Genomic DNA, 18,749 nt, shown 5'->3' with positions numbered 1-18,749 from the left:
TAAGAGTTTTCCCTGAGTAAGGAACATAAGTATTGTGCTTATTGATGTCCATTGGTGTCTTCATTAAGGGTCTCACCGGGGAGCTGGGGAGTATTCCAGCCCAAAGTAACTACTCTTTGGTCTTCTGTGAGTAAACATACCTGCCTCTGTGATTTGAGTTGTAATTGAGGTGAAGGTCTTCTTCATTTGTTGTAATTTGTTATTATGAAGGTTTTTTTTGTCAGTCTTTTTTTTTCTATTTTTTTTTCCTTACTGGAAGCCAAACACATCCTAGTTGCTAATGTTCATGAGACAAATACTGTGAGAAAATCCTAAGATGTTTGCACAGTTTTACGTACCTACAGATTAGCTGTGGTATTTCTAGCACATCATTTTTATGGCACAAATCAAATAAAAAAGAATCTAATAACACGTAGTGGGATTACGTTTCCAGAGTAGCAACGTCTGACGCCTCGCAACCAGTAAGGATCCAGGTAGCTAACCTCTTCCTGATCTGGTGATATTCTCCATTTTCTGCGTATGCAGTTGAGTGTGAAAGTGGCACACCTGAAAGGCAAATGAAGTTCCTAGAATATTTTTAAGTCTCTGAAAGAAGAAGAAGCTGTGTGCTTAATAGTAGCTACGTAGGTCCATGGTGATGTGACTAGAGCCCAGGCCATACCGTCTGAAATATCTACAGCCTCACAGGCCACGGAAAAAGACAGAAATCAAGTGTGGAAGGACTGGAGAGCGATTCTCTGCGTTAGTGCACATTTGCTGAGCACTCCRAGATGGGTTTTCCCTGGAAAGGGGTAGCTGGCACAGCGTAATTACCTGTGCCTCATTTATTTCCAGGTACTTAGCATTTTGGCCAGTTGTTTCTCTGGCTGTCTGATTTTACAGTAGTCTCACAACCTGCAAGCGACCCCTTCCTGGCAAAGGCTTCAATCTCGACATTGGGACGTAGGGGAGAAATGGCACCCAAATGGTAATCGGAGAGGAAAATGCTCGCTGTAGGGAGCTCCTGAAAATAAGGATGAGAGCAGAGCACACAAGCGCATCTGACACATGCTGGAGGAATAAATACTGGAGGAATTTCATATGGGTTTATATAAAATTACGTGTTAGCAGTGTCTGCTTTGGGGGAACCCTCAAAGTCTGAACTGCCGGAAGAGAAGTTAACTATTTAGYCTTGTAGGTATAAAGTGTTTCACTAAGAAAGTCTGCACATTTGTCACATCTTTGTGTAATACTGGCTATTTTGAAGGTCTGAAAGCATTTTAGAAATAAGTAGATAACATGAGGAAAAAGGGAAGGAGGTGCAATACGGTAATGCATCTTATGCATCATGGAATTATTTTAAAAAGAGGCACGTGTGCTGGAGCTGACCATATGTTTTCAATAGAGGCATGCATAAAGGTCCTTCATAAAATGTAGGTCTTAAAAATTCTAAAAGTTAATAAAATGTTGCACTTGAGATATCATAATCCTTTGAAAATATGAAGGCAAATGTTTCCATTAGGAAATAGATTGTTTGCATTGAAAATGTTGTCTGTGTGCAAGGAAAGAATCAACTATTGCTCTGGAGTTGTACAAAGGGGCAATTTAGTATTTGAAATTTGTAATCAAGATTTTAATGTTAAGCATTCTTGCATAGTTCCTGATAAAATATTATTTTCTACCTCAGGTATCAATGATATTTGAATTTAATTAAAGTCTTGTTAATATTCTGAAATTCTATTAGAAAAAATAATATTTATCTTTGGTGTGTGTATTTACACTTCTGTGTGCTTTCTTTTCTCCTCGGTGCAGCAATTGGAAGCAGTGGTTTCAGCCCAAGACAAACACACCAGTTCTCCCCACCACAGATTTACCCTTCCAAGTATGATATCTTTTAAAAATAATAATAATAGTAGTAATAATAATAACTGAAATAGGCAGATTTTAACCTCATTTAAAATAATAATTGGGTCCATCTGTTAAGTCATAATTTAAACCACAGCAGCTTCTAGGAAAAAAGATGTATATTTTTTTAATGCTAAGAATGTATTTGAAAAAAAAATATTTGGAAAAGTCCCTATTTTACTTAYTCTTTTGTTACTGACTTATTATTATTGTTTTGTCTTTGTCTTACAGTTTCTGTTCTCTAGTGCAGCCTACGATTATGTGTTAATGAAGTAGCAGGATTATAATAAGGCTAAAAATCAGTACTTGCATGTCTGTCTAATGCGGCRTCTGTCCTATTTTCTGTCATTTGTAATCAATAGCAGACCATACCCGCATATTCTTCCTACCCCCTCTTCGCAAACGATGGCTGCATATGGGCAGACACAGTTTACAACAGGGATGCAGCAAGCTACCGCTTACGCCGCCTACCCGCAGCCAGGCCAGCCCTATGGAATCCCCTCGTACGGTAAGGAACCACATCCGTGTCGCTGTATTCCCGAGGTGGACATTTTCTGGAGGATTACACGGCCCTCGCGCCAGCGTTCGGCGGGGCAGCTGCGCTCTCCAACGCTTACCGTGGAAAAGCCGCGTGTGGTTTTCCTGTTGCGGGGAGCGCAGCTTGACTCGTGCGTGGRAGAGCCACTGCAGGAGGGCTGCTCTGTTCTCCTTAAACTGGTGGACCGAGGAGAGAGATTCGTCAGGCGTTTTACTGGAGATACGGAAAGGCAGCGCTGAAACGGGGAAGCCAGTCTMGGGACTTCCGTTACGTAGGCACAGCTCCTGCTAATTCCCAAGGAGTTGTGCTCTCCGGCACAACTCCGTCATGGAGTAARTTGGTAAATAATTTTCAGCTGACCTAGATTATTGTAAGAAAAGTGAATCAGTCAAGCTGCAGTGATTTCGATGGAATGAAGACCTGATTCGAAAGACCCCCCAAAATCCCGCTTGCAATGCTTCAGAACTCCCTGCAGGCGAAAATTGAGGCAAATTGCCACTAAAGCTCTGTCTGTATGATGAAGATAGTACTAAGTAACAAATCTTTCCCAAAAAATTTAATTTAAAAACAAGCTGCTGTGGGTGAGACCGTTTTGCTGCCAGACTGTCTGCTGGCAGACCACATAGCAGTTCGGCAGCGAAGATGCATTATTAGAAAATAGGCCTTATATTCCTCTGGGGGAATATATTGAAAATATATGATCCACATGCTTTTAGCAGCATATTTTGTAATATATTCGGGTAATGTAAGTTTTATACCAAGGGGACCGAGTTCACAGTGTAGGCTTGTGCCCCTTAAAATTATTAAAAACTCTAAGTGCAAGACTGATGAATCTTTCATCTTGAATCTGCAAGTTGAAATCCACATAAGCATATGTTACAGCAGATTACTGTGGACAGTAGGTAGAATAGATAGATTATTGTTTTCCCTAACTTTACAAAATATGTGTTTCATTAATATTTTGTCAATAATTATGACCCAAAGTAATTATGTAATTATGACCCATTCCTGCTATGGCTTCAATCCTGATTACTTACTACCAGAAATATGGTTATAAACATGAATTGGATTTCTCAGTTCCAGTCCACATATTTTAAACTTATACACACACACACACAAAATCCTTTAAAATATTTAAACTACATTTTCAAGACTAAGAAGATGGGAGTTTTCTCCCCCCAGAAAAAAAAGAGTTTTTGTTGCTGATGAGTGCTTGTCTGTTTTTTCCAGCTATATCAGGTGGTCTCATAACAGACAATATCTCTCCCTACAATGCTTTTCCGGACACATTTGTCCTGTGGACACCTCGTATTCATATTTGGCTGTCTGGTGGCTTGGCCAGCCCAAACAGTGACTTTTTTGTTTTCGCTTGGTGCCTCTGGATGAAATCCTGACCTCGTTGAAGTCAGCTACAAAACTCCCACTGACTTCAGCAGGGCCTTGATTTCACTGCTTCAGCGTAGCTGTCTCCCCGTTGTCGGGGCTGTAATTGAGAGTTGCTTTACTTGGCAATAGYTAGCTGGGGGTTAACATGCCTGCCTGCGCTTTTGTTTTGTTTTGTTTTGATTTTTACCCAGTCTGTCCCCTGTGCCTAAGACTTTGGGTAGTTTTTGCATTGCAGAGTTGCTTTTGTTGCTGAGCCAAATGGATTTTTATGCATTTTGGTCTCTTCAGGCAGAGCCTTGTGACAGGGGCTAAGGTGCTTCTTGGCGGTGTACTTTATCATCTTGCAGTGATATTTAAAAGGAAATAAGCTTTAAAAAGTTTTAGGAGCTATCACCATATATATTTTTGCACATTTAAGGCTCATCATACAATCTGTGTGCCCCAAATAAATTGCTTGGGGAACAGTAGGATGCTCATTTGCCCAAAGCAAGAAAAGAAGTGGAACCTTGTTTAGAGCCATTTTTTTYGTTTTGGGTCTGTAGCACAGATCTCATGTATCATATGCTTTGCCTTTCTCTCTTCCAGGTAGAAAGGTTCCAGCATGCATAAAGAGAGGAGACTTATGTAAAAGGAAAAACTTTGAATTGGAATGGGAGGGATTCTTGTGCTTTTGTTTCTTGACTCTGGGACTTACTTGAGGGGGAAAAATGTTCTTTAATATTCCCCCCCCCCCTTTTTTTTAATGTCACCTATAGTTACACATTCACATATTGACCTCCCTCAAGCCTTTTTTTTTTTTTTTTTTAGGGCAGAATTTGGGAAGGTGCTGTGTTGAATGCATCTAATCTGTTCGTTTTTCCACTCCTACACCTTGACTGTGCTGAAGTCATGAAGGCAGGAAAGGGGGTGGAGGGGAATGCCAGGGACAGCTGCCTGCCAGGGCACTCCTGGCTCTGCCTCATCTGCAAAGCTGCTGAGGAGGCTGGAGAATTTCCTGAAGCTCCCTCCTGCTGCCCGCTCCCTCAGGAGCCTCGTAAAGACCTCATTTACCAGCTTCTTCTTCTAGATGTTGGCAGTCCCATTAGGTTTTTTTACACTGACCCTTCCCACTTCTTTGCACATGTTAGAGAAGGTAGAAAGAAACAGAGGAGGGAACTTACGCTTTGGTGAGTGAAGGCCTTGTAGGGGAAGGTAGGTGAGCAGAGCAGGTCTCCGTGCCAAGTTGTCTTCCCTCAAGTGACGTCCTCCTGCCACCGCCTTTGATCATCTCCCCTCGCTGTATCTGAGATTGAGCCTTGGATCAGACTGTTGAAGCTGGGCTAGAACTTTAACACTTGGTTCAGCTTTCTCTAAGTAATATTTAACCAGCATTTCCGAGGTCCTTAAACATCAAGTGGGAATTGTTGATACCAAAACATCCATAGCAGGAGTTTCCCATTGGAAACGAGGTGTCACATTCATCAATGTGATTGTTTAATTGCAACATGAAATAGAAGAGGAAAGTAAGCACCAGGGAAAAACAAGCAAACGGGGTGAGTCTGGCAGTTAGCGAGTGTGGCAGAAGGAATTAAGGATAATTAATGACCCCAGTTGGAAAATAATCATTTAATTGCCACAAGAAAATATGCTGCCATTTGTGTGCAGGGAAATGCTGAAGTTTYGCAAGCACAGTAACTTCTAAGCCCTCTCCCACCTTCAAATATTGTAGAGCGTCGTTAAAAAAAAGGGGGGGGGGGTCAAACCAGGAAATGGACTTAGATTAACAGTTATTTTCAAAGGAATGTTAATAATTCACACTTAGTTAATTCAATTCAAATAATGGTGGTTTCTGAACAGTGAGGTATTACTGAACACCACAGTGGAACATATAAGAGTGCTATGTTACCTTTCCATTTCTTTGGCTATATTTTTTTTAATCATTTAAATGATAGTTCATATTGGGACATTCTTATTAATAAAACTGAATGGCAGAGGCTGAATAGTGTGCATTTCCTCAGTGTGTCATTTGCTGATATTTACTTGCTTACTCATTTGCAAACTTACAGAAAAATCATTGAAGTTGGGAGGCAAGTCATTCATTTAATTGGTCTCTGGATTATTTTATCAGTGAATTTGGAAATGAGAAGGCGATGTGTAATGGATTTCCCTGTCAGTGCAGATTGATGAGACTGCTATGTTTCTCCCACTTTGGGAGATTGCTTCAGGAATATTTCATGTCTATATGTATTTATTTGTTAAAAGATTTAATGTATTCTGTAGTTTTTAATTAGCTTTGAAAATCCACATTATGCTTTATGCTGATGGTTCTTTTTATCTGCTGTAAAAGAGGTGCTTAACTCCTTAGAATGCCACATAATTTTGATGCAGGAATATTATACAATGCAAATCTAAGTTATGTCATTAATGGGTGGATGGTAGGAGAGTTTGGCTATGTTATGCTTCATTAAAATCATATAAAGTTGCTAATCTGCCTCTGTGAAATGTCATGAATATATGGAAAAGTTAGCCTCTGGCAAGAAACGAAAAAAGGAATAATGCAACTTCCTGTTCATGTATAAATTTCTTTTGCAGTTATTGGAAACACAGTTTTGAATTTAACCTCTCCCTGGTGAAATTCAGTTTTATGTGTACTTTTAAACTGCCTTTACCCGATTTATTCATTGTATACTCTCAGTATTCCTTCTGTCATGCATGCAGTAGTTAAAAGTGCTGTTAATGAAGTGATTTAATTTTCCAACCCTGTTTGAATATGAACAAATAGATTTGCTGTCACTAACTGATTTAGGTGCATTGTGGGCAGGCATCAAGACAGAAGGTGGATTGTCACAGTCACAGTCACCTGGACAGACAGGATTTCTAAGCTATGGTGCAAGCTTTAGCACACCTCAACCTGGACAGGCTCCCTATAGCTACCAGATGCAAGGTCTGTATAAATAGATACTACCATTAATTAGATAAAGTTAACACTGTGTGTTTTTTTTTCCCCTAATTTCTTCACATTGCTAGAATAAAAATGCATGCTTGCTTGAGCACTAGCTTGCCTCTGATACTGTTGCAGCTGGAGCTGAAATAATGATTGCCTTCGCTGAGAGCGGCAACAGGCCAGCTCTCAGCAGTTTGGAAGATCCCTCACTTCGAGATTTCATTAGTTTTTTTAATATTGAAGTATTTTAGTGTTATTAAAGTAAAAWCTGTTTCTCCAAATAGCAGTAGTTTAAAAAATAATGAATGTGACAAAGTGAGTCCTGGAAAATGTGTCAGGATTATGAATTTAGGATGTGCCAAATATAATTTGACACCTAAGTGTGTTTGGGGAAGGAAAAGAAGATAAAAATACCTACTGCAGCTGTGGAGGTAGCTAAGTAATGATTGAAGTCTATTTGTTTGAAGTCTATTTAAAAGCTTTAGGTCTATTTAAAAGCTTTAAGTCTTTGTACATGCTGGTTGTTATTATCAATTATATTTTGTAGTCTTTTTTGTTTGATTTACTTAACATTTTAAAAATCTTTTCTCCTCATTCTAGTCTTTCTCATCCTCCTCCCCTCTTCATCTCCCCCTCCCCCCCCATATTGGTAGACTGTGGGATGTACCTGGTTCTGGATTTTCACCACTTTACAGATATTTAAATAAWCTTTTTTTCATACAGTTAGCTAATTTTGGATGTCCACTTTAGGACTCTTCACCCCTGAATTGCAGATAGAGATTTTAATACTGCTGAAATAAGTGCTCTGCATGTTCCAGATTTTACAYAGAATTAAGCCACATTTTTTAAAAGTTTATCTCCTCTTTTTATTATCTGCCTCATTTAAGCTGTACATATTAACACTCCACGAAATGTCTTGAGGCAGAAGTGCATTCAGAGATCAAGTGAATGAGGTTTTGCGTTTGTTCCATAGCTTTAAGGCTATATTGATCCAGCCCTTTGCTCAGACATGAGAGACCTTTTCTTTTCTTTTTTTATCTTTTTTTTTCTAATCCCCTTTTGAACTGTGCTTGTTGAGCAGCTCAGTATGGCAGAAGTGACCATCTGAGATCTGAAGTATTGCTTACTTGTAGTGCACTTTGGCAAGGGAGAGGAGGATGATATAAGATTAGTATGCTACCTTTCATCTACCCACTGATTAGGAGTGAACTTCTACTCATCTGAGTAGATATAACTGTAGCCAGATCACCAGAGCAAAACCAGGTTTTGCTTTTTGCTGATAGCCACTGTATACATACATACATACATACATACATACATACATATATATATATATGTATGTATGTATTTAAAAGATTCTCTGTAGGACAGAGCCAAAAATGCTTACCTGTGATTATTAGGAGCTCCTGGATAGACATTCCAGCTTTTAAGGAAGTGATAATTCATGGTCACTGGGAAATACAGCTATTGAAAAATCATGTCTATGTTGTTTATAGTTTCTATTGTCGTAGTGCCTTCGTGCCATAGTCAGGTCTTGAGATCCTGTTGTTCTAACTTAYGTAGCCATATGAGAATATAGTCCCAACATAAGTTGGAGTCTAAAGCAAAACACACAGGCTGGGAGAGCCTAAAGTAACAATAAAACTGATGCTGCTTAGATATAAGAAACAGTAGTCACTCCGTATTGGTTATCTAACAATTGTAAAGATGTTTTTTGTTCTTTTTTTTTTTAATTCAGAGCAGAAAGATGTCACTAAAAAGGGATTTTAGGGAGGACAGTGAAGTGGTTTTGCAGATATCTATGGGAAACTCATTCAGTGGCGGGAGGAAAGAGGGAGCAGCATGGGATGACGTGAGAGAGTGCTTGTTGGAAAATTTTAAGAGTAAGCAGTGAACTCTGGCATTAGTAGAGCAAAGCTCAGACTCAGTGGACTACATAGAGACCTGTCATAAAGAATATTGCCTTGTTTTATGCAATATGCAAAGTGAGAATCAGATGGGAATTGTCAAGGTCCAGTAAAGGTGGCAGTTGTCAAGACATGGACCAGTAAGATCCTGGAAAGCATTTCAGCTATCCACATTGAAAGACCAGAGCCTAAAAATATTGTGCCAAAGAAACGTAGTAAAGACTGTGCAGTTGTGAAGCCTTCAAAGAGGAGGGACAACGGCAACACCACATAATCGATTTCACAGTAGTACTGTCGACTGACGCTGAGGGAGGAGGTGGTTTGTGTCTGAGTTCAGYTTGCGCCCCGAGCTAAGGCTAGGAGCTGGCATCTGCAGAAGTGACAGATAGAGGAACTGAGTTTGGGCAGGGGAACYGCAGGTCAGCGATGGGGGAGTCTGGGAGTCACCGCGATGTATGTACCTGTTCTGTCGTGCTCATGAGTGYAGTGTCCTCTGAATGGCGTGGCGTATGGATGGAGAAAAAACTGGTCTGCTACCTTGCAGAACATATGAATGGAAATAAGGAAGGCATTTTGAATGAAATATTGTTATAGAGCTAGAAGAAGGTGAAGGAGAAAACCTGTTAACTGAGTCTTTCTTGCTGTTAAATGTTCTCCATATATACCTATACTATGCACTAGAATACATGCCTTTTTTAATGCTTTCTTTAACTTTTATATTTCAAAAAACTTTAAATTGACCTGATTCCTCCTTTTGATTGAGCAGATGTTAAACAGGAACATTTGTTCCCCTTCACAGTTTTAATCTTGGAAGGAGAAACTGTTCATAGTCTGAGCTTCTATGAGCTTGGGGTTACCTCGTGCTCCAAAGCCATGGGGTTGYGCCGGTTCTTCGCCCTGGGGCGAACGTCTCCCTGGAAAGTAAAGGCACTGCGCTGCCCTGCGTGTGCAGCCAATTAAGCCCGGTGCTTTTCCTGGCCCAGCTAAAATTACAGGGCGATTAGTCGCTGAACAAAAGCTGAGGGAGAGATGGCCAAATCTTGAAAATCGCCAGGAGAGTCGCTGTGTGTGACTCCGTAACTAAGATTATTCTGGTAATTGGATTTTTGTTGTTACGAAGGTTTCATCCCTGCAACAGCGAGGAGAGGGTAGGGAGAGGAACTACACCGTTCTCTTTCCCCTGACGCACACTTTAATGAGTATGTTCCTTAAGCTGTTTTTCATACAAGTTGCTTCATAGATGTTGAAAGACCACTTACATGASTAATGGCTGTGGGAATGGGCCGTTGTTCCTATATTGGCACAGTTATGAGGAATGCTCCGTGAGGATGGGCGGAGCGTATGCAGAGGGGGCAGGGGGAAAGCCAAGGCAAGAGCTCTATTTGCAGCTGTCTGCTCGAGTATCCCTGCTGTTGTGATGAAAGTGTAGTTATTGCCATGTGCCCCCGTGTCATACCACTGGACGGGCATGAAACCTGTGATGAGCACCAGTATTGGTTTAGTTATGAAGTTTCCGAATATACTAACCAATCGGTTTGGGAATTCATCCATGAAAAGTAAATGTTAAGGTATTTGGTTATTATTATACGGTATAAAAATATTGTGCTGGATGGCTAAGCAGTTACTAGGACAACAAAGGGGAGTTTGCCAAGGATTTTTAAACACTGTCAGCGAACGGAAGAAACCTTGAGTTTAAATAGCCCATCTGGCCTCCGTAGGCTCTCCCGAGAGAGCCGCGCTAAACCTCTGCCACATATATTGTACCCTGATGATAGACATAGCCCATGGCAAAGCGACAGAGCTAGGAAGGCAAATGGACTTCAGTGGAAAACACGCAGGGGAGGAGCACATCCTGCAGAGCGCGGGAGCCCCGGCGGAGCGTCCCGCGCGCCGGAGCCGCCTGCTAGTCCCAGCAGGTTCCAGCATTCCTCCTAGGCTGCCGGAGGTTCCCAGCTTTAATGTGGGTCCTTGCTCTTTGCAAAATAGACCTTTGACCTGCAATTTACAGCTTTTATCACATGTAAAAGCTGCTTAGTTGGCCAACTTGTTGCAGTAAAACCTGYGCGTTTCGTAAGGGTTCTGATTTTYGTGCGAGTTCAGCTAACACGGGAACAGCAGCTCTATGCCATCCTGCAGCCTGATTATTAAAAAAGAAAAAGCAAAACTGAAGTATTTTTAAAACAACTTTAGGCCAGTAATTCTGGGTGGCCCACAGAGCAGTTTCTGAGAAACCTGCTTCATGTTTGTTACGGTCTAGGAGACCCCTACCCCTCCTCCATAGGAGCCAGTGCTGACCATGAGATGAAAGAGAGAGATCTGTGTGTTAGTATGTGTGTGTCTTTGTCTGCGAGGGAGAGATGCTGACTGGCATGTAATTACTTTTCTCATTTGCTCTTGCAAATTATTTGCCAAACTTTCAGTGGAAAGATTCATCCAAAAAAGTTCTTTTTTTCCCCCCTTCCCTTGCAACTATGAGAGGTCTTTTCTATCTTTTTAGAACAGTTCATACCACACACCTATAAACATCATGTTTGAATGTATTACTGCATCACTCAGAAATAACTACAGAAATGAAAAGAGACATAGTAACTTACATTTTTTTCCAGCCAAAGCACTCTTAGAAATAAAATAGCATTTCAAAGTTTTGCAATTTAAAATATTTTTCAGCTGTATTCTGGCTCTAGGGTTTGTTATAATAAAAAATAACATCTGTTTTCCAATTTTAAATTAAATTTAAAACAACATGTTTTTCTCATTAGTACTATTTATCTGTACTATCTGCTAAACTTGGATGTCAACTCTTCTGCTGAAGTAATCTGATTTTAGTCCACAGGATTAGTAGCATCTATCAACAACCACAGAACTTTAGCACTAATAGCAAATAGAAGAGAAATGTTTACAGTCATTATCACACATTAAGTTTAAGGCTCATTTTTTTTACTCCCACTGCTGTCAGACATGCTTCACATCTCCTACTCTGAGGCTTAAGTTGTGTATGTTTTTAGTAACTTTTGCAGTCAAAGCATTTAAATATTTTTTCCTTCTGACTTCTTAATAGCTGGGATGCCTTTTTCTTTTTAAATTTAAAAAAATAAATGGCTCACAAATGCCCTTTAGGGGTTGTACTAAGCATGCAGCCCTGCATTCCTTGCAGTTTGGATTTGCAGGAGCCATTGCTTTTCTAAATGTATAACCATTTTGTATAACCATTTTGTAGCGTTTGGTTGTTAATGGAGTTGTACTGGGYATATTCAAGGATCAGTGACTCTGTACCCCTGGCTCCTATTGCTTTTCATCCCTGTCAGTCTCTTCACCTCCTTTGCTCGCCTCCAAGCCTTCCCCCCCCCCCAAGATCTCAGAGTATTGTTGTCCTAAGGTAGGTCTGCGTGGAGAGGGAGGCTGTAAGCAAGCGGTGCGCTCTAGTGCGAGTCTCCTGCTGCAGGAGTTCAGCAGGTTGCCTCACTGCAGACTTTCTCATGGCTTTATGTGGTTTCACCCTGTGCATCCATATGTCTCAGCTGGTAGCTGTGTCGCTCCTGGGTTTATAACCAGCAAGGGCAAAACAGCTGAAAGGGGGTTGCTGCCCTTTTGCAGAACRGCGTCTCAGGTTAGATATTAAACGAGAGACCCATCTGTCTATTTTTGTCGGCCTGCGAGGCGGGGGGGCTGTGGGGGAAGGAGGGAAGTGAAGACAGTAATTCAATTTTTGGTCTCGCTTTTAAGAGAGGTACTTTTTTTCCTTTGTGTCGTGCCTGGTAGACTCTGCCAGAGAAGAAGGAGGTTTGTGGCCCAAGGCTGTCTATGATCGATTAGTGAATCCTAATGGCTTCACAGCCGGGTGGAGTTTTTTAGAGCAGGGAATTACGGCTCTTCCCCTTCCTTTAAAGCACTCTGGTTCAGTGACAGGAGAGGTCCCAGCTCCGAATGGCGGTAGGAGAGTGAGCCCGTGGGCTTCTGCAAGGGGACACGGCACCTCTCAGGACGAGGCTCGCAGCTACGGCTAAACAAAAAAAAAGCACGTGCAAAAACCCTCATTACTTCCACCGTGTTGGAGGTGGTTCAGAAGGGCAGGAAGATGAGGAGGGCAGAATACCSGGAACCTGACAGGCAAAACGTGCAGTCAGATCTGAGGTGGCTCTCACCCCYGTCTAAAATACCAGTTTCCATGAAAGCAGTTTTCCTTTTTATTCAAATGATGAAGCACAGSGTATAGGAACAATGAATTACCACTTTCTCTATATTGACCTGTTATACAAATCAATCAACATGATGGAAATATTGCAATTATACCATACCCTTATGATATAATCACACGATGGAAGTTATTTTCCACTACTGTGTTTTAGTAATTCATGTAATTTTTCATTTCATTTCAGGCAGCAGTTTTACAACATCATCAGGAATATATGCAGGAAATAATTCACTCACAAATTCTACTGGATTTAATAGTTCACAGCAGGTAAATTTGTAAATAGGAGTTGAGGAGACTTTAGTAAACTTAGACTTCTCCTTTATTGGAAAAAAATGTACTTGATAAATAGCTCTTTGTAAGAAATTAGCATAATTTCAAGMTCAATGAATGCTTATAAATGTTTTTTCTTCAGTTTGTCATCTTTCAATAAAAAAGTTAATTGGTGTTCTTATTCATCGTAAGTAATGTGTCTGATAAGCTATTTGTATGAGAAGATATGCTAAGTTATGTGTAATTTAGATTTAGTTTTACTGCTTCACAGCGTTAGTCCCATAGCAAACAGTCCAGAAAGCATACGTGCTGAAAGTCTGACATATGTTTGCAGTTATATTTTGGAATTTATACTAAAAAGTAGCAAAACTTTGATAGACTGTTCAATTGCTTTTTTTGTCTTGCAGGAATATCCCTCTTATCCCAGCTTTGGCCAGGGCCAATATGCACAGTATTATAATAGTTCGCCGTATCCTTCACATTACATGACAAACAGCAACACCAGCCCAACGACACCCTCCACAAATGCAACATACCAGCTTCAAGAACCACCATCTGGCGTCACCAGTCAGGCAGTTACAGATCCTGCAGCAGGTAATTACGTGGATTTTACGGTTCCTACGAGGCACGTTTTTGCAAGTTGAAAGGGGCTTCGATTGGATTTTTTTTTTGTTTAGTCGCTGATTTTTTATTATTATTGCTTAATCCTGAGTCTGTGGCACGTCTTTGCGCAGAGTCTAACAGAACATAGACTAAAGAAAAATGGAGATCAGTAAAAGTTTAAGGCTTGTGCACAATACAGGTTGTTTGTATTGATGTGCAAACCTTTTTGTTAAAATTTGCAGGATATGGGAAAATCTTTAAAATGAGCCAAAACGTGACACTTTTCGGCCCTGTCTTTATTAAGATCAATTCCTCTGGCTTTTCCCAAGTAAGGCTGGACTCGACTATAGCCCGACTGTCCACGTGAAAGAGAACTTTTGTATTTTTGACTTTCAAAGGACAGAATAGTGCTTGTAATGGGTAGCTGAGATTGCACAAGTGTTTCCATTTTAAGAAAAGATTTTCAGTGGCTTGTATTTTTTTCCCAGTCTTTTACCTTTCTTGCTGGAATTTGGCAGTCCTTTACTAGTTGAGATATTTTTTGAACATTTAGGCCAAACTGCTTCAGCTGTTTTTTGGAAACGAAGGGTGAAAAATAGTTTTCATATTACTAAAAAAAAAAAAAAAAAATTAACAGTACAAGCACGTCAGCAGATAGTAGATGGCAGAAACTTGAAATCTGTTAAAGTACTAGGGGCAGAAGTGTTTCTTGGTAATGTGGTAAAGAGCAGTTCCGATTTGTTAAGGTTATGAGAAGGTTTTGTTTGGGGCTTTGTTGGTGGAGGTTGTTTTTATTTTTTCTCTTTTTTTTTTTTTTTTTTTTTTTTTTGAGTACTTTACAGGACTTGTTGTGCATGTGCAACATGAGCTTTTAATATAATTTTGTAGCAGTCTGTTTTTTCTGCATGAGTGTGTGCCTGAAGAAAATGCACATAGTGCTGTGTCTTTTGACACATTCGGTGAAAGTAAACCGGGAAGGAAAGGCGGACTCTGTGTGCGTGTGTGTGTGCACACGCACGCATAGTCACGTATATGTACATCAGTGTATTTGAGAAGGGAAGCTTTTTAAATATGTGAGTGCATATTGGAGTCTGTAGTTATTCTGCTTTTCACTTTGCCTTTAGTTTCAGGGGATTGTTTTCTTCTGTTTTTGTTTGCTTTTCTTTTTCAATTGGAAGCAATAAATTCCTCTTACTCTAAACAAACCTGATTAAGTTTTAGCTGTTATCAAGATGACTCAGATCGAATTATTATATCTTATGGGTTTTGATTTTTGCAAAATCTTTATATATAATATATGTGTATATATGTATGTATGTATATGTATGTATGTATTTTTTAAAACTGTTTGATATTTTCTAAAAGTAAAATTATGTGTGGAGAGGTGAGGAATATTTTTCCCAAGTTCAAACTTAATTGCTGAGTCAAAGAGTGTCTTCGTACTTAAATAGCTTTCTCTGTGAAAAACAGAAGAATGTGTTTTTGTGTGGAAGAACACAAACCTGCACTGGGCTTTTTTATCAGTTCATTTTTCAGAGGTCTTTCTTTCTTCCCCTCAGATCTGCTAAACTTCTTGTTTGGTCCAAAAACTTGAAACAGTTGACAGACTTTCTCACCGATAGGTCCTGCACCAAAACCCTCTTCTAGTTTGTGTTCCCTCTTGTATATTGAAGTTCATACATGTGTTTGTGCCTTACCGCTGCACCACTTACACTTACCCCTTCCTTTTTCACAGGCACATCTAGTCTTACATTACTGGGACTGACTTCTCTGTCCTTGAGATGCATGTGTTATTCATATAATAATTTGGAAAAAGTTCTTTATAGTAGTTTCCAAGAACAAGCGGCTTAATGTGGCTATGGGTTACCTGGTCTATCAGAGAGAGGCACATCTGGGAGTGCCTCCTGTGGACCACTCTCCATTAGCAGGAGCAGCATAGGCGTGAAGCTGTGCTTCTCTTCCTCTTAACTGATGTGGAAATGGTTGCAGAAGGTGCAGGGCTAAGCCCAGGTTTCCCCATTGGTCTTTATGCACCTAAATGAGGCACCTAAGTTATAAACATACCCATTCAGGCTCTTCAGCAGAAAGAGATGAGCAGCTCTAGAGCAATGTTTAGAGTTCAGTTTAACTACATTCTTAATCCAGAGATACCAAAGTCTCTCCACTGGTATGAAAGGAGCTTAAGCTGATTCACCCACCACATAACACCACTAGTGTTATGTTCCTAGGTTAAAATTAGGTGGGAAGAATATAGCACCTTTCTGTGCCTCGCAAACTTTGAACCCTGGAATAAGGGAACCAAAAAATGGTCAGTAAATCCAGAGTTGTATAACCAGAGGGTATTTTCCCTTGGACAAATTAATTTTTCAAAAATTTCTTCTTGCTCAAGAGAGCTTTTTTTAATATATATGTGTGTATAAATACATAATATTTTTAAGCCCATTTGTGACTACAAGTGTGATGGGTCTTTTAGAAGCAGAAGAAATGTTGAAGATCTTCCTAAAACGATCTTTCTTTCCAGATCTTAAAAGAGTTAAAGTTTTTGCATCTGCAAGCATATACAGGCATTGCTTACTTTTGTATATGGATAATTTCAGGTCTGGTAACTAGCTTTGTCACACAGATAAAGCTAGTTATAAATTAATAAATTGTAATCTGAAGTGAGGCTTTGTTGGGTTGCATGTGTTAGTATTCCTTTGGGTGCTACTGTATTGAGTATAGGAAGTAAGAGAGAGCTGAAAGCAAGGACTTGATCGAAGAAAAGCAGAGTCACAGAACAGAATGGAGGAAGGCAATTCTGATGGCATGGGGACAAGTGGAAGGCTCATTAGTATGAAATTCATAGTTAGATCAAAACCACAGAACAAATGAGCTTATTAACCAAATTTTAACAATGATTAAATGTATTATTCAGATTTCTGTAGAATATCTTAGTATAACTGGTCAAGTTAGAATGACTATTGCCTTCTTTTTCTGCAATTTGAACTCTGTGTATGAAGGATGGCAGAGCGTGGTGCGGAGCTATCATGTTTAGACTGTTATACCCCTTTATTAGGATGGACTGCAGCTGCTGAATTGCAGCTGTTCTTACTAGATGTTGATATCCCTAGACATCTTTTGTATGAAAAAAAAAAAAAAAGAAAAACTATGCGGTTCTGAACGATGCCAGGACAAGCACAGAACAGCCTTCAGACTTTATGGAGGCACCAGAGGCACTTCACAGACCTCGGTGGTTCCTATGAATTTGGCCAGGAAGTGAAACAGAGAAGTCTGCTAAGGAACACGTGAAAAGAAAGAAAGTAATTATGTGCTCTTGTGATATTTTAGTAGAGTTTTGCAGACTCAGAAGACTCAGATAATTTCTTTATGTTAAATTCCTTGTCCAAATATAAAATAATCCATTTATGGTTTCCCGCAGTCCCTAGTTAAATAAGCATTTTTTTCCCATGCAAGGGATGTCCGGGTTTTCCAGGACGTCCACTGATACTTGCAGAAACGCCTGCAGAAGAACCTGAGATTTTTCCATGCTCAGTAGTTCTTCTTTCTCTTCCCCTGGAGGGTCTGAAAAAAGGCATTTCRTGTACCTCAGTTAAAACGTGCATGTTTCATTGTGGTTTGGAGAGAAATTTCTGCACTGAGAATAGCTTTACCCTTGGAGATTTCGTGACAAAGGCTTCTGATTATGCAAAGGTTGGTAGTCCCTTTCTACAAAAATCAGCTGTGCAATTTAGTGATATTTTCCTTAATGTTAATCTCATCAGAAAGCTGTAATTTGGCTAGTAGAAATAGAAGCAATCATAAAATTATTAAATAGAATAATAAAACTTAGTATGACATCTCTGTACTCTGCTTCGGATTTCACAGAAAATTTTATTATCAAAAGTAAGAATTTTTAAACAAATTTTTTCACTTGTAAAATTCTAACGTTTGGTTTACAATAAAAAATATTTTGCTTTAGAATAACAGTATAAGATTAATTTCCTTCTGGRATGAGCTTTCAGTCCATGCGTGAACAGATCATCCCAAGTATGGGCAGGGAGTTGCTGATTTCCACAGAAGCCTGAAGATTTTGAGGCATTGTTTGAGCTGTAGTATATAAGACATGTAATAATAACTAAAAAACAAAAGTAAAGAAAACTGGCTCGTGGCAATAATTCACTCTCCCTACCAATACTAAAACAGGAGGACAGTTAGTGAAAGGAGGTTCAGAGCAAGCAAAAGGCAGAGCTTCTTCAGGCTGCGTATGGTTGAGCTGTGCAGCTCCTTGCTGCAGGATATTCTGGAGTCTAAAAGTTTAGGCAGATTTAAGCATTGCACAGACAAACTCATAGTTTAGACACACACAAATACTAGCTTTGATTCAGGAAGTTCTTGAGACAAAAAATCACTGGAGATGCTGGATGAATTAGCACTACGTGTGTTCGTCCTGTTTGTGTCCTCTTACCTGGCTGCTTGCTGGTGGCCACTGTTGAAATTTATCCTGGACTAGATAGAATTTTTCCCTAGTCCATTATGCTGGACCTGTGTTCTAAAATAGTCTGAGGAGTTTCCATAATAATATTTCTAAGAGTAAATGAAGAAAATKACTATTTTTTTCCTAAAACTGTAATGATTTTCTCTTGTAATATGTCATCATAACTGGTAATACTTTTTTGATTTGGGCAATTTTTCATTTAAAGATGTAATCAACAAATTCAAATTTATCCTTTTGTGTGAAGTTGTATTTATGATTTATTAAATTGAATTTCTTGAAGAGAGTTGCATTGCTCTTGAATTTTAATCTCAGTTTTCTTGGTTTCTATAATAAGTATGTTTAAAACATTATTGGTGAAGTTGCTGTTCATATTACTCACATACTTTACACTGCAGATTAAAAACCCCGCAAGAACTATTCTACYCAACAAAAATTGCTCTCTGCCATGGGTCACCATTTTGGCCTTATAGGCCAAACTACCTTTTCCTCAAACACTATATCAYATTTAGTATTGCAGAATTGAAAGTTACTTTTACACTTTCTCCTTATCATATTTCRTAATAGTAAATCAG

The 18,749-nt window shown here is 39.5% G+C and overlaps 1 protein-coding gene across 7 annotated transcripts in view; it reads left to right on the top strand.

Annotated features, from left to right (window-relative positions):
* Positions 1–18,749, top strand: part of EYA1 (EYA transcriptional coactivator and phosphatase 1) — a 153,920-nt gene that overhangs the window by 84,159 nt on the left and 51,012 nt on the right. For 4 of the 7 annotated variants that reach the window (XM_085325003.1, XM_085325055.1, XM_085325021.1 and 1 more), the window contains exons 5-9: positions 1,792–1,861; positions 2,247–2,392; positions 6,594–6,731; positions 13,015–13,097; positions 13,508–13,694. In XM_085325003.1, coding sequence (XP_085181129.1) covers positions 1,792–1,861; positions 2,247–2,392; positions 6,594–6,731; positions 13,015–13,097; positions 13,508–13,694 — 624 coding nt within the window. The remainder of the gene's footprint in view (positions 1–1,791; positions 1,862–2,246; positions 2,393–6,593; positions 6,732–13,014; positions 13,098–13,507; positions 13,695–18,749) is intronic. The other 3 variants (XM_085325011.1, XM_085325041.1, XM_085325030.1) reach the window with 3 other exon arrangements.

This window comes from Rhea americana, unplaced genomic scaffold (assembly GCF_003343005.1).
Source record: "Rhea americana isolate MKP2758 unplaced genomic scaffold, rheAme1 scaffold_121, whole genome shotgun sequence".
Taxonomy (NCBI): domain Eukaryota; kingdom Metazoa; phylum Chordata; class Aves; order Rheiformes; family Rheidae; genus Rhea; species Rhea americana.
This window is presented reverse-complemented; position numbering and strand designations above follow the sequence as displayed.